This window comes from Coregonus clupeaformis, chromosome 21, assembly GCF_020615455.1.
Source record: "Coregonus clupeaformis isolate EN_2021a chromosome 21, ASM2061545v1, whole genome shotgun sequence".
NCBI lineage: Eukaryota > Metazoa > Chordata > Actinopteri > Salmoniformes > Salmonidae > Coregonus > Coregonus clupeaformis.
The window spans coordinates 34,850,860-34,878,524 of NC_059212.1; the positions used below are offsets into that span (position 1 = coordinate 34,850,860).

At 41.9% G+C, this 27,665-nt stretch overlaps 1 protein-coding gene across 1 annotated transcript; it reads left to right on the top strand.

The window, feature by feature from the left end:
* The first annotated feature begins 5,372 nt into the window (after window positions 1-5,372).
* On the top strand, window positions 5,373-26,729 carry LOC121534441 (opsin-5-like). Its single transcript, XM_041841037.1, has 6 exons — window positions 5,373-5,387; window positions 12,510-12,603; window positions 18,543-18,705; window positions 19,366-19,493; window positions 21,140-21,474; window positions 26,016-26,729. The coding sequence occupies exons 1-6, from the start codon at window positions 5,373-5,375 to the stop codon at window positions 26,727-26,729; spliced, it is 1,449 nt and encodes a 482-aa protein (XP_041696971.1).
* Window positions 26,730-27,665: the final 936 nt, after the last annotated feature.

Below are 27,665 nucleotides of genomic sequence, written 5' to 3' on the forward strand. Positions count from 1 at the left end.
TGGTGCGAGGGACACGAACAGGCCGGACCGGGCTGGCGACGCGCACCACTGGCTTGGTGCGAGGGGCAGGAACAGGCCGGGCCGGGCTGGCGACGCGCACCACTGGCTTGGTGCGAGGGGCAGGAACAGGCCGGGCCGGACTGGCGACGCGCACCACTGGCTTGGTGCGAGGGGCAGGAACAGGCCGGGCTGGCGACGCGCACCACTGACTTGGTGCAGGAAGCAGGAACGGGCCGGACCGGACTGGCGACATGCACCACTTGCTTGGTGCGAGGAGTGGGACTGGGTTCCTTTATTAACCCCCGCTCCTTCTGCTGCCTAACCAGCTCCTCTCGCCGTGCCTCTACACTTTCCTTCTCCCTTATAGCCTCCTGTAGCGCCTCCCTCTGACCGAATAACTCCTGCTCCCTCTGAACCAATAGCCCCCGTAACATGGTGGCCTCCTCTCCTAACCTGCAGACCCGCCCTTTAACGGCCTCCTGCTGCCTCGTCGTCCACACCGTGTGCCCCCCCCCAAAAAATATGTTCTTGGGGTTGCCTCTCAGGTCTCCGTCGTCGGCACTCCTCCTCACACGGAACAAGATCCCACAACCCACTAGTGCCAATAGGCTGCCTAAGTATGGTCCCCAATCAGAGACAACGAGCGACAGCTGCCTCTGATTGGGAACCACACCAGCCAACATAGATCTAGACAATCTAGATCTAAACGATCTAGATCTAAACTTTGAAAATACAACATACCACACAGAAAATACACACCCCTGACTCAACAAATACGAGTCCCCAGAGTCAGGGCGTGACAAGTGGTTTTGCTGGCATACATAAAAAATAAAATAATGGGAGTTTGCCCCACCAAGATTGACATACAAAAATCGCCACTGGACACAACATTTTAAATGCACAAACTTTGTTCAGTTGAAACATACTAAATGCTGGGATTCTTGAGACATTTTGATCAGCCCCATATGTTTAATTTACAGAGATGATGAGGACTTCAATACAAATCATACTGTAGGATCTGTCTTAAGAGAAAATTCAGTACTCATGTCAGTGAAGACATGTCATTATAGCGAGCAATGCATGCCACTGCTTGCTGAATACATTTCCAGATTTTTTTTTTGATAGCTTTCACTCTGGTTAGTTACTTCCAACAGTGTGTCATTGGGAAAATCACTGACAAGTAGGGTTGCAAAATCTTCCGGAAATCCTGGTTGGAAGACTCCCTGAATTAGGAGGGAATAAATGGAATAAAGATTAAATCCTGAATCCTCCAACTAGGATTTCTGGAAAACCTGGGCAGTTTGGAAAAGTTACTGTAATTTTTCAAATAAAAAGGAGTGATGGGTCCGCACTGAAAAAGATGTTGCATAAAGCTTACTTCATTTTGCAATTTTGCAACCCTACTGATAAGTGAAAACACTTCTTGAGTCTGTTTAGCTGGAAACCAGGGGCACATACATGACTATCCTGGACACTGACCTGACCCAGGATCTTGGTGTTTTGACTCAATGGCAGTGAATCACTTGCAACGATGTACTGCAGCTCCAATTTTGTGCGTGGGTAAAATCACTGTGATATATAGGCCTAAAGGCAGAGACAATAAGAAGGCACAGTGGCAGAATAAATTCAACCACACCTTTGTTTTATCACTAAACTGGATAGCAATCTATGCCCAGTGAAGTCCACGATGCATATTGCATGTAACAGACAGTTACATAACCTACAGCATGGTTAAGCAAGTTAATTTTGCCGACATTGTCGGACCACTAAAGAACTATTGATTTAGAACCACAGAGAGTTACCGCAAGTCACTTAGAAAACAGGAGCTGCCTCCACTATTCCAGCACAACGTCAGCTAAATATGATGTGGCTGTCCATGGTTCTGATTTCTGTGTGTGTGCGTGCGCGTTCTTGCAAGTAGAAAAACATGTTGACTCACCCTACTTGTAGAGAAACGCTAATGCCAACCTCCTCTCTTTTATGGTGATGAAACGGTCTATCACTCTGTCATACAGTACATGCTTTTATTTTTTGTTGTCCTAGGCTGCCTGGCTAAAATACTTGCTCACTAGCCTAACTTCCATTCATGGGCAACGTTAGCTAGTTAACATTAGCCTTCTACATCTAGCTACATATTGAACTTCCACCCTCTCAGGCCAGGGGCACAACAATGTATGAATTAATGGTTGTTATAATCGTCGTTATAATAATTGGCCAGTACGGAGAATGAAGTTGGCCCCCCAGGACAGGGCCAACCAGGCAGGATATAACCCTACCCACTTTGCCAAAGCACAAACTGTCGCCGCATAAAACATTTGATATAAATCCAAAATGCTGGAGTATACATACAAATTAAAAGTTTTAGCTTCACTGTCCAAATAAATACGTAGGGGAGTTAAGTTCCTACCAGGTCACAAAGTTCATGTTACTTTTAGCAAACAGTGTTTAGCTGCACTACCAAGTACACTGTTAAAATGAAGTGCTTTGTAACACCAAAACTAGTGGAAACTCAGCTGCCACCAACTTGAAGGAGACGAAACCTTAACTTTGCTTGAGTATTGAAACACATTATCCTGAGATGGTTTGAAACATTACATGGTGTGTTGTAACACCACTTCATCAAGTGTTGTGCAACACCATGCCAGGGACTGGGAGCACTCACAGGAAAGGTTGAAAAACGATTTTGGTGTTTCGAGTCCTGTTTAGTACAGAATTAGATACCTTCTCTATTGGTGTTGTTTCCTCTCTCTAAAGCTTCTAAACACAATTCTGATGTTTTGGATCCTGTCTAGTGCAGAATTAGATCCCTTTTTCTGAAGTGTCTTAATGTTTAACATTGTTTTATGTATTTTATAATTTGCCAATTTATACCGTTTTGGCAGGCATTGTCATGCACAGTGTTCAAACCACCAGAAGTAACTGGAGGTTGAACTGCAAAAATGCAGGATTCTGCACTAACATTAATAATGTTGAATGTGGGAATGGATGATGTCCTCATTGAACGTACATTTTCCTGATGGTTTAGATATCAATTCATCATGATCCATTACACTTCACGGCACATGCTTAATACATTTTTAAAAAAAAACATTTTTAGTCATTTAGCAGACGCTCTTATCCAGAGCGACTTACAGTTAGTGAGTGCAGACATTATTATTTTATTTTATTTTTCATACTGGCCCCCCGTATAGAAATATAGTTTTATTTCTTCAAACATGCATACAACATTGTGTGAAAGAATCATAAAGTCATTTTTTTTTTGAATTACCCACAATCCTCTAATATCAAGTAATGTGGCAAGATAGGAAATCAAGGTGATTAAAACTAGAGTTCTAATGAGTTAAATTACTAATTTTCTCTCTCTTTGGTTATCATCATGAAAGTTACTGACATTTTGAGCAACATATTTAGTTGGATTTATTCTTACATTATTTTGGTAAAATTAATTTAACAAATCATTGATATGACTGCATAAATTGTTTGAAATATATTTTGGAGGTATTTTGACATTTTATTGAGACAGTTATGAAATGACTGAGGGGATACAGATAGGTCGGAGAAACGGAGTGAAGGGTTGGAGCAGGGAATTTAACCCAGTTCATCGGGTTTTGCACAATTTACTAAACCACAGGCTCTGCAGGACTTGCATTGATTTTTATTCAGTATATATATATATATATATATATATATATATATATATATTAGTCAATTTCAATTAAACCCAGAATAATTTCTTACAGCGTGGCCGAGTGGGTAAGATTCCAACAAAACGTATCATCTTACTGCCTCTCCTGTTTCTAATCTGTCTAACCTCCCGAGTGGCGCAGTGGTCTAAGGCACTGCATCGCAGTGCTAGCTGTGCCACTAGAGATCCTGCTTCGAATCCAGGCTCTGCTGTAGCCGGCCGCAACCGGGAGACCAATGGGGCTGCGCACAATTGGCCCAGCGTCGTCCAGGGTAGGGGAGGGAATGGCCAGCAGGGAGGTAGCTCAGTTGGTAGAGCATGGCGTTTGCAACGCCAGGGTTGTGGGTTCGATTCCCATGGTGGGCCAGTATGGAAAAAAAAAAAAAAAAAGAATAATATGCCCACGTAAAAATGTATGCACTCACTAACTGTAAGTCGCTCTGGATAAGAGCGTCTGCTAAATGACGTAAATGTAAAATGTAACTAAAGCATTGAAAAAATAAAGGTGGAATTCCACAAAAAAATATTCTCCATAGGCCCTTATCAATCAATATTTAGGATATAAACTATTTGCATTTATAAACCATTAATTGTATGAGAAACACCGTTTTTGTGTTTTGATGCTGCCTTTTACATGCACTGAAACCCCAAAAAGTGTTTTCACAACACTCTTAAAAACACCAATATTCAGGTTGAAGAATCACTTTGGGTGTTTCAGAGTACTTAATCTCTGGTTTAAAACACATTATGTGTATTAAAACACTTACATTGGGTTTACATTCAAACACCCTCCAAACACCAGATCTCAGTTTAGGTGCACTACTTTACATGGTTTCATTACAAAATCATGGTGTTTTGAGAAATTCTATTTTTACAGTGTAATGTGTTCTGCTTATAATACAACAATTACGATAACAGCCTGTAGTTAAAGGAATGTAATGCGGATCAATGTTTAGCCTTTACATCCCTGGTCTTTCTAGCTATAGGAAATACTGAAACAAACAATGCTTTTTAATTCCTGGCAGGTCAGAACTCTCCTCGGGTCGTGTTGGTTTTAATCTCATCATAGACATGAAATTAATTCTAACCCCTGTGGGTTTCTGTGTAGACACTCGATTTATGGACACTACAGTTACATCCTGGAGATAAGCTCGTTTAGGACAATTCTAGCATGATTCACAGTCCTGCGTTCCAACACAGCCCTTCCATCAATGAGTGTAGCGGGCTTGTGGCTATCCAGGTGCCAATGGAGATAGTTTAAACATGTAACCTAAGAGCCAATTTATGCTTGATCTGAAAATGTAGTCGGAGGCGCCATATGGATGGTGTGAAGCAATTGCGGAACCTCCGCAATTGCAGAGGGCAAAATAGAGATCCATAGAGCATCAACATGCGCCTCTCAAATTTTGTAACAATGCGGAGGGCTCCATATAGCTCCGCATTGAAATGATTGGTTGACGGTAGGTGAGGGCGGGAGGTCCTGTATAAACACAAATGCACTTCCTTGACAACTTCCTTCACAACAGCTCTGCAAAGCGCAAGAAGTATAAATGCCTGACTTTTACAGAAGCCATATCACCGTTAATGCTGCACGGCCAATGCAGACGTCGAATTGACCATGTGGCGCCTTTAAGACAGGTAACTATTCCACTGGCCTCCACAGATGGAATTTGTTTGAGTATAATTCATGTCAGCTTTCAAGGTATGACTAATGTGAATGTCGTTTTCTGTGGCAAATTGAAAATGTATGCGCTTTTGATTTAATACATGCATTGGAATCCATTTAAGTTTACGTGGGGGGATATGCCCACGTAAAAATGTATGCACTCACTAACTGTAAGTCGCTCTGGATAAGAGCGTCTGCTAAATGACTAAAATGTAAATGTAATATGCAATGAACTTCTGCTGTAGCCTAATTAAAGCTGGAGCCGGGAAGCACATTTCAAAGACAATGATTAAACCATTGACTACAATCAAAAAGTGATGTTTTTCGAGGCAGGTGGGGACTTGGGTGGATGATGACTGCATGCAATGTTTGAAATTAATTATAAATGAAGTCTGACATACCAGTGACATACGTATCCACTTTAGGGGGTTTTCTGTCAGCCCTAATTAGAATAATTTAATAAAGTACATAAAAAGTTGAACATGTATTGAACACTAAATGTTGACCTATTGAACCCTCTAGGAATGTTGTCCAATGTCCACTATAATTTCAGAAAATGAAAATACATTTAGAATGCAATTATGTACAGATCCATCCAATTAAATAGTGATGGACCAGTACATACTGTACTGTGGATGGTTATGACCTCTGATTAAACCCATAGGATTGGGTGAGTCACAAGGCCTATAGGAATAATTAGACTTGTGTTAAAACATCCATACCATAGTTTTTGACAGGAGATGCTCACACAGCATGCAGGAAACGATTTCACAGTGAGGTAATTGGAGAATTGGATAGTGTATCAATGTGCGTAAAAGCCCGGGCTCCCATTTGCTCCAGAATTCTACGAATTTGCACCTGACGTCAGTAATGACGGTGTTGAATTCATTCAGTATAATGTTTTGACAAAGCAAGTGTAGTAGGCTTAAGAACAGGTGGAGAGGACTGATTTCGATCAGTATAGCCCAATTGACAGACTGTCAGCCAGGTGCTGCTATACCCACATTCTCAAGGACCCTTCACTGTTATGAGCGCTCACTGCGCATTCTGCATTTCTTAATTCATTTTGGAGACCCATGGAGCTGATTGTTATGTGTGCATATTTCCGACACACAACTAATTGAATTACCACCTGGGTAACGGCACGGCTGGACATCACCAATGTGGTATTATGGAGGCTAAATAACAGCATCTTCAGGTAACTTCCCGGGGCTTTCCTAGAAGTTGTCAAGCAACACTCCTGGAATCCAGCAGCACACTGACAAGGTATGAACTTAAAATAGCCTTTACTCGTCATTTTTGTTGTTGCATGCGAAATTATTGGAATTGGATTCAATAGTTCTGTAGCCTAGCATCATCGAGTTTAAAAAGCTGTGTATGCACGAGTTGGTATCGAATTTCAGATTTTTTTCATGTAAATAAAATAAAACAGAAGACTGTTTATTGCTGTTCTTCATTCAAACACCAATGCGGCTGATGCTTCTCGGGAATAACGAGCCAATTTAGCTCTGATCCAGATGTATTGCACTACTAGACCGAGCTATATGCCTCCTCCCTACTCAAAGAATAAACCGATCCAGGATTCTACGAAACATTTGCGAAATAAATCTGAACCATGGAGCTTTGTTTTGTCTGGAAAGACAATAAAAATGTTTTTAAAAGAACGCACACAAGATTAAATATCACTCCATAATCCTTCTCAGATCCACTGAATTGAAAAAAAATAGGCAGTGGGATTAAAGTTATTCACAGCAGGTGTGGAATTGGTGTGACAGAATAAACTCCGCTGCAAAACATGAAGACCCATCAAATCCGAGTTAGCGCATACCTGCAATTAATTACCTTTCAGTGTTGACGTGTTCTGCTTTTAAACAGAGCTCAAGGCAAATCCATCATTGAATTTGTCCGACTGTAAATAAAGGCATTTCATTTAAACATACCCCAGGGTGACTGTTGATTAAAGCAGTGGTGTTCTAAATTGTGGGTTATGGTCATGTGGAAACTCTACACTTTACATTTACTATCCAATTGGATAGAGTAGCTACATCGACTTCTGTCAAATAAGTCCATCGAACACTCATTTAGAGCCCGGTTCAATCAGATGCGTTTTAGCCAACATTCGCATAGCTGCTGTTTTGAAGGTGTCGGAGGTGGAACTGCAGTTAAGAGTTGTCAAATCCACAAGCTGCTCCCGGCATTATACCTAAGTGGACATTGTCATTGGCTGCGCGGTTGCATTATTATTAATAAATCCCATGCAGCCTCGTTTACAAGTTCGAACACTGAAATGTGAGATGTGTAATCTACACCTCAATTAGGCTGATAGAAATTCTAATTATTTCGTTTAATGATTTTCAATTTCAGCGTAATTATTTCTATGGGCCTATAACCAACACTTTCTTGTTCTGAACTTCTAACGCGAGTGGGACGTGTGTGACTTCATGACAATCACAAGAGAAGCTGCTCACCGATTGGAAAGGTCCTCCAATGCAGTTCCGCATCCGACATCACCAAAACATCAGCTATGGGGGTGTCAGCTATTGCCTGTTAACACTTGTTCTGATTGAATCTAGGCCTTAACGGTTTTAATGGCAGGTTAAAGCAAAGCTCGAGACAGGTCGAAGTCAATACAAGTGGTTTTGGAACACAATACTCTTGTCTAGTCTAATTATTGTCTTGTATTGTACTAATGTGATTAGGCTTCTAAATAGAGGATATATTGCCTTGTCATTTCTGGTTGGATATGTTTTCTTTCCAGGAAACCCAAAGCAATTTACCCCTGTGACCCCTGTGTCAAATCAAATCAAATCACATTTTATTGGTCACATGCGCTGAATACAACAGGTGCAGACATTACAGTGAAATGCTTACTTACAGCCCTTAACCAACAGTGCATTTATTTTTAACAAAAAAAGTAAAAATAAAACAACAACAAAAAAAGTGTTGAGAAAAAAAGAGCAGAAGTAAAATAAAATAACAGTAGGGAGGCTATATATACAGGGGGGTACCGGTGCAGAGTCAATGTGTGGGGGCACCGGCTAGTTGAGATAGTTGAAGTAATATGTACATGTGGGTAGAGTTAAAGTGACTATGCAGTGACTATGCAGTCTGGTGACATCATTTGTGTATTAGGTGTCTAACAGATCTCTACTTAAGATCCTATCCTGTGACTGATAGTTGAGATACAACCTTTTATTGTGTAACAGTTTAGTTATTATGTAATTAGTTATAGGCTATATTTTCATTGTAGATTTGATGTCCTCTTACTGTAATAAAAAAGCAGCTCATAAAATGATTGATGTGTCCGCTTAGGGAGTATAACATTGAACTAACAACATAGGCTGAGAGTTGATGGTTACTTTAAGTCACAAGTCAACATCATCAACCCACCTCTCTCTCTCTCTCTCTCTCGCAAATGCGCTCACACACACACACACTACATGCCTACAGTAGATGATGCATGCATAAAGATTTGAGTTTTTTTTAATGCCCATATCCATTCAGAAATCTGTTTCATACTACCACCAGTGGTCCCAGTGCCATGCATTGGTTAAAATGTGTGACCACATCCACTAAAACAGACTCTGCGCTAACATGGCCCTGCAGTCCCTTACCAAAAAACACATGGTTTTCGGACACCTGTGAACCAAAAAAATGTGTTGTTGAAATTTTCACATTAGTCAGACATGGTTTTCAGACACCTGTGAACATGTACATTTTTAAAGTGTTTTTCGCAGTAAAAATGTTATTCCCCATATGTGACATTTTTTACCCTCACGTTTATTTGTCACCACCTCTAGCTATATATGGTCTCCCTTCCAAGTACTGACCGGGACCGATCTGCTTAGCTTCAGAGGCAAACCAGCAGTGGGATGCAGGGTGCTATGTTGCTGGAATGAACATGCCCAAACTTGCAACTTCAAAAAAGAAAGCGAAAGCAAAGGCCAGGGTAACAACCAAGATCAGAAAATTGCAGAAAAGAGGGAGGCATATTATTTATTTAATTTTCACATAACTTTTTTTTTGCATCCATTTACAATTAATTTGTTCTCACATTTCAAAATAATTTCCTTTTATGTTTCCTTTTGCAATACTAAGAATTTTGTTCTCGACTTCAGAAGTTTTGGTTGATATTGATGGAACAAAGAAACTCACTGACTAGATGATTGCACCATATAATAACACTATTACTCTATTAAAGGTGTTTAAAGTGGCAATCCTCAATTGAAACATTAACAAAGTGTACTCACCGCTACAGTTTCGGTAAAAAACTGAGGGACGGGGCTGGAGAAATGCAAACACTCTCAAACCCATAGACTACGCTATGGATGCAAGGACTGACCATCCATGATATCACAAATATAGTTTTAACCATGTTTTTAGGCTATACAGTGTTTGTTTACATTTACTTTGTTTAAAAAACATTGGAGTAAAACAAGCTTATATTTTAGGTTCTGATGGGGTAAGACAGTTGAGCTAAATTCATGAGGTATTTACAGTGAGGGAAAAAAGTATTTGATCCCCTGCTGATTTTGTACGTTTGCCCACTGACAAAGAAATGATCAGTCTATAATTTTAATGGTAGGTTTATTTGAACAGTGAACAGTGAGAGACAGAATAACAACAACAAAAATCCAGAAAAACGCATGTAAATTTTTTTATAAATTGATTTGCATTTTAATGAGGGAAATAAGTATTTGACCCCCTCTCAATCAGAAAGATTTCTGGCTCCCAGGTGTCTTTTATACAGGTAATGAGCTGAGATTAGGAGCACACTCTTAAAGGGAGTGCTCCTAATCTCAGCTTGTTACCTGTATAAAAGGAAGAAACACAAAAGAACTGTCAATCTCCCTCGGCCTCGAGCTCCATGCAAGATCTCACCTCATGGAGTTGCAATGATCATGAGAACGGTGAGAAATCAGCCCAGAACTAAATGGGAGGATCTTGTCAATGATCTCAAGGCAGCTGGGACCATAGTCACCAAGAAAACAATTGGTAACACACTACGCCGTGAATGACTGAAATCCTGCAGCGCCCCCAAGGTCCCTCTGCTCAAGAAAGCACATATACATGCCCGTCTGAAGTTTGCCAATGAACATCTGAATGATTCAGAAGAGAACTGGGTGAAAGTGTTGTGGTCAGATGAGACCAAAATGGAGCTCTTTGGCATCAACTCAACTCGCCGTGTTTGGAGGAGGAATGCTGCCTATGACCCCAAGAACACCATCCCCACCGTCAAACATGGAGGTGGAAACATTATGCTTTGGGGGTGTTTTTCTGCTAAGGGGACAGGACAACTTCACCGCATCAAAGGGACGATGGACGGGGCAATGTAACATCAAATCTTGGGTGAGAACCTCCTTCCCTCAGCCAGGGCATTGAAAATGGGTCGTGGATGGGTATTCCAGCATGACAATGACCCAAAACACACGGCCAAGGCAACAAAGGAGTGGCTCAAGAAGAAGCACATTAAGGTCCTGGAGTGGCCTAGCCAGTCTCCAGACCTTAATCCCATAGAAAATCTGTGGAGGGAGCTGAAGGTTCGAGTTGCCAAACGTCAGTCTCGAAACCTTAATGACTTGGAGAATATCTGCAAAGAGGAGTGGGACAAAATCCCTCCTGAGATGTGTGCAAACCTGATGGCCAACTACAAGAAACGTCTAACCTCTGTGATTGCCAACAAGGGTTTTGTCACCAAGTACTAAGTAATGTTTTGCAGAGGGGTCAAATACTTATTTCCCTCATTAAAATGCAAATCAATTTATAACATTTTTGACATGCGTTTTTCAGGATTTTTTTGTTGTTATTCTGTCTCTCACTGTTCAAATAAACCTACATTAAAATTATAGACTGATCATGTCTTTGTCAGTGGGCAAACGTACAAAATCAGCAGGGGATCAAATACTTTTTTCCCTCACTGTATATGTTATATTCTTCAAGAATCAATGGGTACATATAATTAATTGATAAATCTAAAAATGGATGTAGCAACTAAGGATTGCCCTTTAACAGGCAGTGACCTTCATACAGCAGAACTATGTGGTGGTGTTAACATGTGAACTCTAAATATGTATACATGTGAAAATATGGTTTCACACACACACACACACACACACACACAGAGAGAATCAAACGTACTCTCATCTCCTATCCCCCTCTCAATGCCTTGCAACAAAAAATAGTTCTTACTCATCTTACTGTTAAAAATCCAACTCATACAACACTTTGGTGATGTATGGTCATGGATGTCATGGATGTTCTCTGATTTGCTGACATGCAACACTGAGGAAAAAAAGGTAAACTTGTCAGTAAACCTCAGTACACCAAGGTGAAAACAGACTGGACATGTGAGAGGTATTCAACCTTTCTTGGTATTTGGTATTTTATTAGGATCCCCATTAGCTGTTGTGAAAGCAGCAGCTACTCTTCCTGGGTTCCACACAAAACATAAAACATGACATAATACAGAACATTAATAGACAAGAACAGCTCAAGGACAGAACTACATCAATTTAAAAAAGGCACACGTAGTCTACATATCAATACATGCACACAGAATATCTAGGTCAAATAGGGGAGAGGCGTTTTGCCATGAGGTGTTGCTTTATCTGTTTTTTGAAACCAGGTTTGCTGTTCATTTGAGCAATATGAAATGGGAGTTCCATGCAATAATGGCTCTATATAATACTGTACGCTTTCTTGAATTTGTTCTGGATTTGTGGACTGTGAAAAGACCCCTGGTGGCACGTCTGGTAGGGTAAGTGTGTGTGTGTCAGAGCTGTGTGTAAGTTGACTATGCAAATAATTTGACATTTTCAACACATTGCATCACTTCTTCTTTTATAAGAAACAGTCAGTCTCTCTTCAACTCTTAGCCAAGAGAGATTGGCATACAAAGTATTTATATTAGCCCTCTGATTACAATGAAGAGCAAGACGTGCCGCGCTGTTCTGGGCCAGCTGCAGCTTAACTAGGTATTTCCTTGCGGCACTCAACCACACGACTTGGAGGATGAATGGAAGTTGCTAGATAAAACTTTTTTTTTTTAAACCAACTTGTTTTGATGTAGTCAACTCCACATATTGGCGAGAGAGAGAGGGTATTGATCATGTTCAGTACACATATGTAACTATCTCTTTCTATTCTCTTCCATTTCAGATGGGGGCATTTGCGGGCATTGACGACATTGCATTCCATTCAAACATACCTGTGGCGGCAGACATAACAGTAGCCATAGTGTACGCTGTGTTTGGTAAGTGAGCTCTCTCTTCAGAAATGATTCACTAACACCCCCAGTTACCCACATGAAGGAAAACAGAGCCGCACTGCTTTTCTTCAAATGAAAATGTACTGTAGGCAGAAAGGAGAGGATGAAGCATCTTACTGTACTGTAACATGACCAACTCTATCAGTCAGCTTCCTGCTGTGAGGACTGTTCTGCTTCAGCTGAGACATGTCCATCAACTCAACATGATGCCAGACTACACACTGGGAGTGGGTGTATGTGTGTGTGTGTGTGTGTGTGTGTGTGTGTGTGTGTGTGTGTGGAGGGTGGGGGGGGGATCTGTATTTCCATAGACACACAGACACACGTCTCATCTTGGGTTCTGACAAGAGAGGAGGCCGTGGGGCGTTAGTTCTGTCAATGGTTAAGCTGTGCGCCAAGGCCACAATGCTGTAGAAATCTTACCCAGATTAACTAGCTAGCTTTCCACCAAAGTCTTTGATCTTAAAATATTACTGGAAACGTTTTATATCTAATACAGGCTATAGCAGCAAGCTCTGAAGAGAGATAAAAACAGGCACACTACACCCCCCCGGTGCACCTTTTTGATTAAACGCAGAACAAGCCTGAAATGCACAGTGAAGAGTTCTGTATGTTCAAAGTGGTGGGGAATAAAACGCTAAGGGTCTCTTGAAGATTTCCCTCCACTCTTATGGATGTATTGAGATATTTATATATATATATACACAGTGCCTTGCAAAAGTATTCATCCCCTTTGGCATTTTTCCTATTTTGTTGCATTACAACATGTAATTTAAATGGATTTTTATTTGAATTTACAGTTTTTTTGGATTGCTTACACACTAAAATTAAAAGTAGTACACTATTAGCAAAACCTTACACTCAAGAAGCAAAACATCAGCCCATATTTGCACAACTATAAGCACATTGTCAACCTTACACTTGTTGCAAACCTCACACACAGTGATTTGCAAAACACTAAACACACTTAACATACATTACACACAAAAATCTATCATGAAGTCACGTCCTTGCAATACCAAAGCACTGACTGTCAAATTACCACACCGTCCAAACCAATTGGTTCAACACAGTCATCAGGTGTGCAAACACTCGTTTGCTTAATTGTAGACACACCAATCAGGTGTATAAGCACTATAAAAAGCAGCAGGTGAGTTCATCGGTCTTCAAGCACAATGGAAAGAGTCAGAGAAAGAGTAAGACGAGGAGGAGGAGGAGGAGGAGGACGGCCAGGAGAACGAGGAGAAGCAGGAGGACGAGGAGGACGAGGAGGACGGAGAGACGAGGAGGAGGAGACCGAGAGGAGGACGAGGAGAACGAGGGAGAACGAGGAGGACGAGGAGGACGAGGAGAACGAGGAGGAGGAGAAACGAGGAGGACGAAGAGGAGAACGAGGAGGAGGAGGAGGAGGAGGAAGGGGGGGAAGAGGAAGAGGAAGAGGGAAGACAAGAAGGTGCTCAAAGAGGACCGAATCTGACAAATGAGATCCGCGCAACACTGGTTGACCACATTGTCAACCACGGCCTGACGCTGAGGGAGGCTGGACTGCGAGTACAGCCAAATCTAAGCCGATATACAGTGGCAAGTGTGATGAGAACATTTCGACTGGAAAATAGGTATTGTAAAATATCATCATATCAAAAACATCTGCACGTTTCAGTAACCGCTTACAGTACTATATTCTATGCACTATCAGCACTTCTGTCACCTTTTCCTGTGAAATTACTGTACTATTGTATACTGTTTTTTTTTCTACATAGGATTGAGGGTCAGGACACAGGGGAAGGGCCTCCTATGTTCACAGAACAGCAAGAGAGGGAGATAGTAAACATGGTTTTGGCCAACAATACTATAACACTCAAGCAGCTCCAAGCCAACATTGTCAATAACCACGCCATTTTCAACGATATCCATCAGGTCTCAACATCAACACTGGCACGCATCCTAAAAAAAACATATTCAAATGAAGCAAATTTATCGAGTGCCTTTTCGGCGCAATTCCGAAAGGGTGAAACGACTACGCATGATTATGCAGAGGTATGTATTCACTTTAGCAGTGTGATCTTGCATACTGTCTCATAATCTTTTACTGTACTGTAATATGTATACTAGATCTACACTGAACTACACAATTTTGCCTGACACTGTTTTTCAGAGAGTTTTACGAATGGATGGAGAGGAGATCCAGCATGAGTTCATTTACGTAGATGAGGCTGGGTTCAACCTGACGAGAACACGAGGAGGGGAAGAAACATCATTGGCCACAGGGTAGTCAATGTCCCAGGGCAACGTGGGGTAATATAACACTCTGTGCAGCCACTACACAGAATGGGGTCCTCCACCGCCATGCCCATATGGGCCCTCACAACACCACTCATACTTACATTCTTGGACCAATTGCACAACATAACAGCAGCAAATCAAATCGATCATATGCAAATGACATTGTTGTCTGGGACAATGTGTCTTTCCACCGCTCTGCTCTGGTTCAGAACTGGTTTCAGCAACATCCACATTTCACCCCTCATATCTTCCACCATACTCTCCATTCCTCAACCCTATAGAAGAGTTTTTCTCGGCATGGCGGTGGAAGGTATATGATCTCTCCGTCTCCAGGCTGAGGTACCCCTCATCCAAGCCATGGAGGAGGCCTGTGACCAGATGGAGGTAGCAGCAATGCAAGGATGGATTCGTCATTCAAGACGTTTCTTTCCAAGGTGTCTTGCTAATGACAACATTGCCTGCGATGTTGATGAAATTCTCTGGCCAGATCCAGCTAGGCGAAGAGACAATGTCTAGTTATTTATTTTAATTTTTTTAAACTTACAATACGTAAGTGACGTTTGCTTCGTATTATGAATCTCCATGTCAACATTTTTGGGCGTGTTGAGAAATAAATGAGTTTCTTCAGTCTGCAACATTGGTCTTGTGTAGTGTTTGGTGAATTTACATTATATTTGTACTTTGTTGAGAGTAGCCTACTCTAATCATAGGAGTAATAGAAGTGCTAAAAGTGTTTTTAGGTTTATCACAGCAGAGTGTAACTTCGTGCAAACAGAGTATAGTAATGTGAAACGTGTGTGTTTCATATGGTAACAAAGTGTGGTTTTTAAAAGAAGTGTATAGTTTTTACAAGAGTGTTTAATTTTGCAAAGGATCTGTAGTGTTTTGCTAATTGGGTGTGTGGTTGTGCTAATTGTGTGTAGTGTTTTGAAAACACGGGCCCTGTTTTGAAAATCGTGCTTAAGCAATCAAAAAAAACTGTAATGTAATGGACATACACAAAATAGCCAAAATTGGTGAAGTGAAATGATTATTTTTTGTTTGGGGTCACTTAGAAATGTCATTGTTTTCCATGAAATGAGTTTGAATAGGAAATATAGCAAAATGCATGATTTTTTCATTGAAATAATAATTGTCCTTCAAACTTTGCTTTAGTCAAATAATCCTCCATTTGCAGCAATTACAGCCTTGCAGACCTTTGGCATTCTAGTTGACAATTTGTTGAGGTAATCCGAAGAGATTTCACCCCATGCTTCCTGAAGCACCTCCCACAAGTTGGATTGGCTTGATGGGCACTTCTTACGTACCATACGGTCAAGCTGCTCCCACAACATCTCAATAGGGTTGAGATCTGATGACTGTGCTGGCCACTCCATTACAGACAGAATACCAGCTGACTGCTTCTTCCCGAAATAGTTGTTGCATAGTTTGGAGCTGTGCTTTGGGTCATTGTCCTGTTGTAGGAGGAAATTGGCTCCAATCAAGTGCTGTCCACAGGGTATGGCATGGCGTTGCAAAATGGAGTGATAGCCTTCCTTCTTCAAGATCCCTTTTACCCTGTACAAATCTCCCACTTTACCACCACCAAAGCACCCCCAGACTATCACATTGCCTCCACCATGCTTGACAGATGGTATCAAGCACTCCTCCAGCATCTTTTCATTTGGTCTGCGTCTCACAAATGTTCTTCTTTGTGATCCGAACACCTCAATCTTTGATTCGTCTGTCCATAACACTTTTTTCCAATCTTCCTCTGTCCAGTGTCTGTGTTCTTTTGCCCATCTTAATATTTTCTTTTTATTGGCCAGTCTGAGATATGTCTTTTTCTTTGCAACTCTGCCTAGAAGGTCAGCATCCCGGAGTCGCCTCTTCACTGTTGACGTTGAGACTGGTGTTTTGCGGGTACTATTTAATGAAGCTGCCAGTTGAGGACCTGTGAGGCGTCTGTTTCTCAAACTAGACACTCTAATGTATTTGTCCTCTTGCTCAGTTGTGCACCGGGTCCTCCCACTCCTCTTTATATTCTGGTTAGAGCCAGTTTGCGATGTTCTGTGAAGGGAGTAGTACACAGCGTTGTACGAGATCTTCAGTTTCTCAGAACAAGAATAGACTGACGAGTTTCAGAAGAAAGTTATTTGTTTCTGGCCATTTTGAGCCTGTAATCGAACCCACAATTGCTGACGCTCCAGATACTCAACTAGTCTCAAGAAGGCAAGTGTTATTGCTTATTTAATCAGCACAACAGTTTTCAGCTGTGCTAACATAAATGCAAAAGGGTTTTCTAATAATCAATTAGCCTTTTAAAATGATAAACTTGGATTAGCAAACACAACATGCCATTGGAACACAGGACTGATGGTTGCTGATAATGGGCCTCTGTACGCCTATGTAGATATTCCATAAAAAATCAGCCGTTTCCAGCTACAATAGCCATTTACAACATTAACAATGTCTACACTGTATTTCTGATCAATTTGATGTTATTTTAATGGACAAAAAAGTTGCTTTTCTTTTGAAAACAAGGACATTTCTAAGTGACCCCAAACTTTTGAACGGTAGTGTATATACAAATATATATATATATAAACTCATCTCCCCATCCATCCATATGTCATATTTGAAGTTATTACACATTTCATGATTTACATTTTTTCCGATTACTTCCTACAGTTACATACATACATTCAGATGGGTCAGAGGGTCATGTACATTCAAGGTCATGGACATCTTTACATTGTTCAAAGGCAGTGCTTCTCAATGAATATATTGTAACTAGAAGTAAGACCCTTCTCAAGCTGTCTGACATTAGGCTGGGATAGGGCAGGTGTTACAATAAGACCAGATACATTGAATTCAAAGCTATGCTGTAAAGGGATATAATGTGGCAGCTTTGATATTACATAGACTTCCAGTTAAAAGGAAATGTTCTTATGAAGTTAAATGTTTTGTAATATCTACTGGCCGATATATTAATGATGCAAATACTATTTCCTTTGTGTGATTATAAATTAATTTGGATAATTTAGCAGGCTGTAAGAGAGACATTGGTGATCAAGGATGTTCATATTGTGCTACTGATATTGATATTTCAGCCGTTTTCATCTCTTTGTTGCTTCTCCCATATTGATGACAAAATAATTAGGGTATCTAATGACGATTGATTTAGATAAGAAGATTGGAAAATCAATGAAGTGAATTTCTATAGAATGGTTGAATGAGAGGTATAATTCCAAAATCTAAAATATGTCCTTTCTTTGTACTTCTAGATTTATGGAGTGTCCTTGTTCATTTGTTACAACAACGTGTAATTACACTTCATTGATAGGACAAGCCTGGGGAAATGATATAACATATTCAGTGTCTCTGAACACTTCACTTAATATTCCTTCTGAAAACAGCCCCATTGGGACGTCATTTATTTCAAACATGTTCCTTAACTGTACTGTTTTTAGGCATGTAAATAGAATGACTAAAATGGACATACCCCCAGACGACAGCCATTTGACAGTACATCCATTTCTGTTCTAGTATTTTTATTTCTACATATGTATAAGCCGCCAGTTGTTGTCCTCAGCTGTGTCTGTCTCTGTGGTAGTTCTCACAGCAGGCTACTGAGTTGTGTCTCTGTCTCTGGTGTGCAGGCATGTGCTCTCTGTTTGGCAACAGCACGCTTCTCTACGTCTCCTACAAGAAGAAGCACCTGCTCAAACCTGCTGAGTTCTTCATAATCAACCAGGCCATCAGCGACATGGGTCTGACCCTGTCCCTCTACCCCATGGCCATCACTTCCAGCATCTACCACAGGTACTGTACACACCTGTTTACACTACAAAGCCAAGCCTAGCAAATATCTACCACAGGTACTGTACAAATAACAGTGAAATAAGGACGTACCCAGGTCTGGTACTGTATGCAATTTTACACTACAGAGTCCAGCCAAGCTGACCTGTGCTGACCTGGTTACTCATCCACTGGAACCTCCTAGAAAGGATCAAGTGAAAAGGAAATGTCCAGGCCAGCACAGTGGAGTTTGGTTCAACATAATAGCATGAAAGACCCCATACAGTACTGCCAAGCCACAGTAACAGCCTATTGGAGAGGAAAGGAAAGGCTTCACATCACATGTGACTGGCTCCTGTACTTCACAGACAGAGTTGGAGGAAACAGTAGTGTTTTGACTGAATGCTTTGATGTCTAACGCTGGCCACCACACTGTTTTAAGGCACATTAGTGAATGTGTTGGGTTTGTATTAAAAACTCTCCTTTCCAATTGTCAAGGTTCAATTAGCGATCTGGTTTGGTTGTGTGGTTACAGGTGCTGCTTTATACTATCCATGGAGTGCTAAACAAACAACCAGTGGGTTCTCTCTCCAACGTTCTCTTTCTTTCTGTGTCTCTCTCTCTTTCTCACTCTCCCTCATTTTCTTCCTCTCTTTTTTCCCTTTCACCCCCCCCTTCCCTCAGGTGGCTGTTTGGGAAAACAGCGTGTTTGATCTACGCGTTCTGCGGCATGTTGTTTGGAGTCTGCAGTCTGACAACTCTCACCCTGTTGAGCATGGTGTGTTTTGTGAAAGTATGTTATCCTCTCTACGGTAAGTCATCAAAGAGCCTGGCCCTAGTCTTGCCCATGGAATTGACATAGGAATAGTACATTCGAAAATAAGTGGTTGACCATTGATGGCGAAAAATGTAAAGAACTAGGTAATTCCGCAATGACCCAGCACTCATCAGCCACTGCTTTGATGGCTGACGAGTCCACTTGCGACTAGCCGACACTCAATTAGTGTGGCTTGTGATGTTGCCAAAAAACGGTGCTATCCAGCTTTATATTCAGCGTTAAACTCTGAGAATCCTTTTTTGGCAATTGTACTGACAAATTGCATCTGCATGGATGCTTGGATGTTTTAGCCCGAGACACGCTTAACCAAATGGAACAAATTAGTTATTCATTTATTCATTGCTGTTCTTTTGAAATGTGGCCTAGTATGTAATATAATGGGTTAGTTATCCATATATTTAGTCAATTCCATGCATACATATCCAGGGCTGGGAATTGGGAAAATCCCCCTCGGAGCATTCAAAGCAGTTCAGAAAAATGTGTACCTGTCAAAATATTACCCTATGACATTTTCACTTTGAGAAACATCATGTTCCTCCGCAAATCCACCCATGTACTTATCAGAATCTCTAATGATGACCATGCTACCTATTAAAGGTGCAATATGCAGAAATCATGCTGCCATTTCCTGGTTGCTAAAATTCTAATAGTTTGCCTAATTTCAGTTTATGAAAATCATTGCACCATCTAAAGCGCTGTGAAATATATTTTCAATAATCAAAAATATTATATTTTCAGCTGTTTGAAGCTGGTGTACAAAATCGAAAGTAAAAGCCGCTAAAACGAAATGGAAAGCATAGAAATAGCGCACATAGAACATATCTACCGCTTCTAAGACATCTTTTCTATGCGAATGACAGATCTATAACTCACATTCCTATGTGAATTTGGTCGGGTCGCCAACAAAGTTACATATTGCAGCTTTAAACTGACTGTCCACCTCTCCATCCATCCATCCATCCATCCATCCATCCATCTCCAAATCAATACATCTCTCCATCCATCCACCTCCCTATCAATACATCTCCCCATCCATCCGTCCATTCATTCATGTCCCCATCCATCTGTCCATTCATCCATGTCCCCATCCATTCATCAATACATCTCCCCATCCATCTCCCCATCCATCCATGTCCCCATCCATCCGTCCATTCATCCATGTCCCCATCCATTCATCAATATATCTCCCCATCCATCCATCCATCCATCCATCCATCCATCCATCCATCCATCCACCCACCTCTCCATCCATCATCCATCCATCCATCCATCCATCCATCCATCCATCCATCCATCCATCCATCCATCCATCCATCCATCCATCCATCAATACATCTCTCATCCATCTCCCCATCCATCCATCCATCCATCTCCCCATCATCCATCCATCTCCCCATCCATCCATCTCCCCATCCATCCATCCATCCATCCATCTCTCCATCCATCCATCCATTTATTGATTCATCCATCCATCTCCCCACCCATCCATCCATATCCCATCCATCCATTTATCCATCAATTCATCCATCCATCTCCCCACCCATATCTCCATCCATCCATCCATCCATCCATCCATCCATCCATCCATCCATCCATCCATCCATCCATCCATCCATCCAGGTAACCAGTTCAACCCCGTCCATGGCCGTCTACTGATAGCCTGTGCGTGGGCTTGGGCCCTGATGTTTGCCTGCTCCCCTCTGGCCCACTGGGGTGAGTATGGTCCGGAGCCCTACGGCACAGCCTGCTGCATCGATTGGCGCCTGTCCAACCTGCATCCCGTGGCCCGCTCCTACACTGCGGTGCTCTTTGTCTTGTGCTACATCGTGCCCTGCTGTGTCATCGTGGTGTCCTACACGGGCATCCTGATGACGGTCCGAGCCTCCCATAAGGCGATGGAGCATCACGAGGCCCGTCAGACCAAGATGAGCAACATCCAGACTGTTATTGTGAAGGTGAGCACTGTGTAGTCTCACAGCAGTACAGTATTGTAAAGCATGCTATGACAACTTGCTTTAAAAAGGCATAAATACATTTGATTGGTTGACACATTTTGGGGAAGTCATTCAATTGTGTATTGTATAGTCACAACTAGGGCCACTTCACATACTGTAATAGGGGGTTTGTAGTTGGACAGGGAATAGGATAATAGGAATGCATGTATATGGATGTATGCTGTCCAGTCCTGTCTGGATTAATGTCATGAACAGGATGCTCAGTCAGTACTCTTTCAAGACTTCCCCTCATTAATACTGCAGAAAATGGCTAACAATAATGATTATTTCGCTCTCTCGCTCTGTCGTAATCTAGATTCTTAGCCATTTTCAGCCAGCCTTCCATTCTTAAGCAAAATTCAGGAGAAATTGGTTTTCAAACAGCTAAATTATTTTTTAGATGCCAACTGTATTTTGGAAAAATTCCAATATGGTTTTCGGGCCCAGCACAGAGACAGCCTTAAAGTGGTAAATGATCTTAGAGCCAACACAGATGCCAAACAGCTCTCTGTCCTTGTACTCTTGGATTTAAGTGCTGCATTCGACACTGTTGACCATGATGTCCTTCTGGACAGACTGGAGAGGTGGGTTGGCCTGTTGGGAGTTTTTTGTCACACTTGGTGAACATAACTCATAGAAAATACATATCGCATGGGGCGTTCCACAAGGTTTGATTTTGGGTCCGGTACTGTTCAGAAAACACAGCATTTATTTTCACTGCTACGCAGACGATACACAACTTTACATTTCTGTGTCACCAGAGGATTTTAGCTCCACAGATAAATTATTAGACTGTATTCATGATTTAAATACTTGGATGGCTCACAACTTCCTCCAGCTAAATCAAGACAAGACCGAGGTACATATTGTTGGAGCCAAAGCACAGAGAGTGAATCTGGCCGCACATTTCAATTCACGGGCAATAAAGATAAAACACCAGGTAAAAAACCTAGGAGTTATTTTAGATTCGGAACTCAATTTCGATTCACACATTAAGAATGTGACTAAAATAGCTTTTTACCACCTGAGGAACATTGCCAAGGTGCGGACGTTTCTCTCTCAGGCTGATACAGAGAAACCTATCCATGCTTTATTACAAGCAGGCTTGACTACTGTAATGCTCTCCTGGCTGGTCTACCCAAGAAAGCTATTGGTCAACTGCAAAACATACAGAATGCTGCAGCAAGGGTACTGACCAAGACAAGATGGAGAGCACACATTACACCGGTTTTAAGGTCTCTGCACTGGCTGCCTGTGAGTTATATAATACATTTTAAGATTCTCCTATTGGTTTTTAAATGAATCCACGATTGTGCATCCCAATACATGTCTGACATGTTTTTAAGTTACAGTGCATTCGGAAAGTATTCAGACCCCTTTACTTTTCCCACATTTTGTTACGTTACAGCCTTATTCTAACATTTATTAAATTGTTTTTTTACTCAATCTACACACAATACCCCATAATGACAAAGCAAAAATAGGTTTTTATACATTTTTGCAAATTTTACATATTCAAACCCTTTACTCAGTACATTGTTGAATAACTTCTTGGCAACGATTACAGCCTCGAGTCTTCTTGGGTATGACACTACAAGCTTGGCATACCTGTATTTGGGGAGTTTCTCCCACTGTTCTCTGCAGATCCTCACATGCTCTGTCAGGTTGGATGGGGAGCATCGCTGCACAGCTATTTTCAGATCTCTCTAGAGATGTTCGATTGGGTTCAAGTCCGGGCTCTGGCTGGGCCACTCAAGGACATTGAGACATGTCCCGAAGCCACTCCTGCATTGTCTTGGCTGTGTGCTTAGGGTTGTTGTCCTGTTGGAAGGTGAACCTTCGCCCCAGTCTGAGGTCCTGAGCACTCTGGTGCAGGTTTTCATCAAGATCTCGCTGTACTTTGCTCCGTTCATCTTTGCCTCGATCCTGACTAATCTCCCAGTCCCTCCCGCTGAAAAACATCCCCACAGCATGATGCTGCCACCACCATGCTTCACCGTAGGGATGGTGCCAGGTTTCCTCCAGACGTGACGCTTGGCATTCAGGCCAAAGAGTTCAATCTTGGTTTCATCAGACCAGAGAATCTTGTTTCTCTTGGTCTGAGAGTCCTTTTGGCAAACTCCAAAAAGGGCTGTCATGTGCCTTTTACTGAGGAGTGGCTTCCGTCTGGCCACTCTACCATAAAGGCCTGATTGGTGGAGTGCTGCAGAGATTGTTGTTCTTCTGGAAGGTTCTCCCATCTCCACAGAGGAACTCTGGAGTGCTGTAAGAGTGACCATCGGGTTCTAGGTCACCTCCCTGACCAAGGCCCTTCTCCCCCGATTGCTCTGTTTGGCCGGGCGGCCAGCTCTAGGAAGAGTCTTGGTGGTTCCAAACTGCTTCCATTTAAGAATGATGGAGGCCACTGTGTTCTTGGGGATCTTCAATGCAGCAGAAATGTTTTGGTACCCTTCCACAGATCTGTGCCTCGACACAATCCTGTCTCGGAGCTCTACGGACAATTCCTTTGACCTCATGGCTTGGTTTTTGTTCTGACATGCACTGTCAACTGTGTGACCTTATATAGACAGGCGTGTGCCTTTCCAAATCATGCCCAATCAATTACCACAGGTGGACTCCAAGTTGTGGAAACATCTCAAGAATTATCAATGGAAACAGGATGCATCTGAGCTCAATTTCGAGTGAAATAGCAAAGGGTCTGAATACTTATGTAAATAAGGTATATATATATTTTTTTAATACATTTGCAAACATTTCTATAAACCTGTTTTCGCTTTGTCATTATGGGGTATTGTGTGTAGATTGATGAGGGAAATTAAAAAATATATATATTTTAGAATAAGGCTGTAACAAAATGTGGAAAAAGACAAGGGGTCTGAATACTTTCCAAATGCACTGTATATACCAAGTAGGTCCCTCAGGTCCTCTGGCACTGGCCTTTTAACTATCCTAAAGCCTAGGACCAAGAGGCATGGAGCAGCAGCCTTTAGTTACTATGCCCCCAGCCTCTGGAATAGCCTGCCAAATAACCTGAGGGGGGCCGAAACTGTGGACATTTTTAAAAGAGATCTTAAAACACACCTTTTAAGCTTTGCTTTTCCTTAGTCGTTCAGTTTTTATTGTTATTCTTTTTTTTAAATCTTATGTTTGTTGTGTAGTAAATAGTTCAGTTTTTATTTTAATTGTTTTTATTAGTTTTTCCTGTGAAGCACATTGTGTTGCATTGCATGTCTGAATTGTGCTGTATAAATAAAGCTTTTGATCTCTGTTTCTCTCGCTCTCCCTGAGATTGGAAGTAACTTCAATAGATCCCCTAGTGATGGAGGTTCTCAGAGGAAATTGGCTACAGTTATACAGGAATACATTATGATGGATGTGGAGTCAGGTGCCTGCTGCAATCGCTGCTTAGTGGTCATCAGCCAAAGCCATCCTTGCTATGAGCTTCGCCCGTGATCCATAGCTGCGGGAAGTAGGGTGGCCATTTTGTTACGTTCCCCAGCAAGAAAACCAAAAATGTTGCTCAAACAGAAAAGGGGAATTAGGGGAAGTTTTAGGAGGGGTTCAGAAAGACACAAAATGGGTGTGTCCACTGAAATTTAACTAGCAACAACAACTGGAACCTAAAAGATACCCACCATGAGCACCCACTAAATTTGCCTAAGAAGAGGCAAACAAAAGAAAAACCTACACCAAAATTAAAGACAGGAAGAAAACCAAAAAGGTGGAGCAAAACAAAATCAGACAAAGGAACGTTTTTCTAGAAATCAAATAGGGATCGCCAGCTAAAGGGATTGACCCTCCACATCTCTCAAGATAACTGGAGCACTTGGCCAGCCACTCTTAAATAGCACCTGGGCCAGGTCAGGTGAAACGCCTTCCCACTAATTAGATGGCAACCAACACAGGTGTAACACATACTGACTAACGAGGTGACACCGATCTGTGCGCCCTACGTGCTAACGAGCTATACGTGCTAAAGTCCAACCCTAAAACATAAATGGAAAAACCAAAACCTGTAACACCTTCCCCCTTAAGACAACAAATATATCCTATATTTTTGTTGGGCAAGTTTGCTCACCACCAACCGAAAACAACTTCCATCTCACAACATGATCAACTTAAATGCTTCGCTACTTAAATATGTTGCCTTCTCCAATATAAACAAGGTGTCTACCTGCTGTCAACAACTAAATGCCAGACAGAACAGCCACCCCAAAACATCTTCCCGCAACCATGCCGTGATCCATACGAGAACGCTTCACTTATATAATATTTTACTCTCTCCATCCAATCAATGGAAGTCAGATAGGCTCTGATGTCCTTTGCTTTAAACCTTGGCGTTAAAAGAATCTCAATGGCCTGTTTCAATCATTTAATCCTCGAGAGTCAGCCAGTTGGGTATGGAGTGCAGAGTGCAATCTGACAATAGATCTTGTTAAACTGTTAACATTTCTCTCTCTCTCTCTCTCTCTCTCTCTTTTCAATTTTTTCTTCTTCTCCAGCTTAGTGTTGCTGTCTGTATCGGTTTCTTCGCAGCGTGGAGCCCTTATGCCGTGGTGTCGATGTGGGCAGCGTTCGGACACATGGAGAACATCCCACCTTTGGCGTTCGCCGTGCCCGCCATGTTTGCCAAGTCCTCCACCATCTACAACCCCATCATCTGCCTGCTGCTGAGGCCCAACTTCCGCAGTGTGATGTACCGGGACTTGGTGAGCCTTCGCAGGGCCTTTCTGAAGGTCTGCCTGTGCTCCTGCTCCCAGGGCACTGTGGGGAAGTGCCACTCCCACTCCGTAGTCCGGGTCAGCCTCCAATCGCTCCGCAGACGACTGGGCCACGGCCAGTCCTGTTCCCCCAACTCGTCCGCCTGCCAAGCTCTCGCCGGGTCCAGAGGTTGCAGCAGGGCCTGCGAGAAGTGCAGTGATGCCTTTGAGTGCTTCAGACACTACCCCAGAGGTTGCCATGGCGGCACCGACATCCCCGGCTCCTCAGCCAACGTTAACACACCTCAGCATCAGCTCTCAACAGAGCCCCGGCTGCAGCTGCAGCCATTGATGCAGAAACAGACACGGAAGCAGAGGCGGCAGCAGAAAAAGCAGGAAGCCTGTCATAAGAAGTCCCTGCGAGCCACCATGCGCGGAAAAAGGACCTCGGAGATCGACAACATTCAGATCAACTTGGAGATGGTGCCGGGACACGCTAAAGTTACCTGGCCCTAAAATGTTATATATGTATTCTCTGGTTTTATATATTATGCAGTTCATATTTTAAATTATGGAATTTATTTAAATAAGTTTATATATCTTTATTTGTTTATCTGTCAAGATAGACAGTGACTCTTCATTGAAACGTACTACTTATTAAAAACCTGGGTCGTCCTTTAGGGATTCATGTGGGCTGGAGGAGAACACAGTGGAAAAGAAGTGAAGGACCTGATGGATTGGGAGGAAAACCACAGGTACAATACTGTTTCCTGTGTGCGGCAATAAACAGTTGGACACATGACGATGGAAAGCCCAACCAACTTTGACATCAGTCCAACTTCCTCTACACCCCAATTCCAACCATTGTTTACACTTTGCTAATGCAGGTACACGGATGCTGGATTTCTAATACAGATAACAGGTTGGTTTAGTACAGCATGGCTTTACTCAACATGAAACTGTACACTGTTGTCTGTATGTATAAAATAGATAGATGAGCAGTGGCGGCTCCTGAAAAGATTCTCAGGGGGGGCAATTCTTCTGATGATTTAGGTGACCTACACACATTTTAAAAAAAGATATGTCCAGCAACAACATGAAGACAGGGGCAGCATATAAGTCAATACTGATATACACATTACTTGCTTCAAAAAGGCCTCATGGTTGAATTGGAAATATGTGCACCTGAGCATAATTCACAACAAGCAAGCAGGAGCTTTTGATAGAGGCTACTGAAAACATTGATGCAAGTTATTGGTAATAAGAAATTTTTATAGACTTCCATATTCTGCCCTCTTGTATAGATTTGTGAAAATGAACAGTGATAGACATTTTGCCTGAAAACAGAATTTGAAAATAATTTATAGAAAAGGTAAACACAGCTATCTGTATGGCTTTGTAAAAATGAACAACCATATTCTGGCCAATTGTATAGATTTGTAAATATGAACA

Excerpts from the sequence above, each read along its gene's own strand:
- LOC121534441 (XM_041841037.1), top strand. Across the intron at positions 19,494-21,139 it reads AGTATGTTATCCTCTCTACG|GTAACCAGTTCAACCCCGTC; the intron begins GTAAGTCATCAA and ends CCATCCATCCAG. Across the intron at positions 21,475-26,015 it reads TCCAGACTGTTATTGTGAAG|CTTAGTGTTGCTGTCTGTAT; the intron begins GTGAGCACTGTG and ends CTTCTTCTCCAG.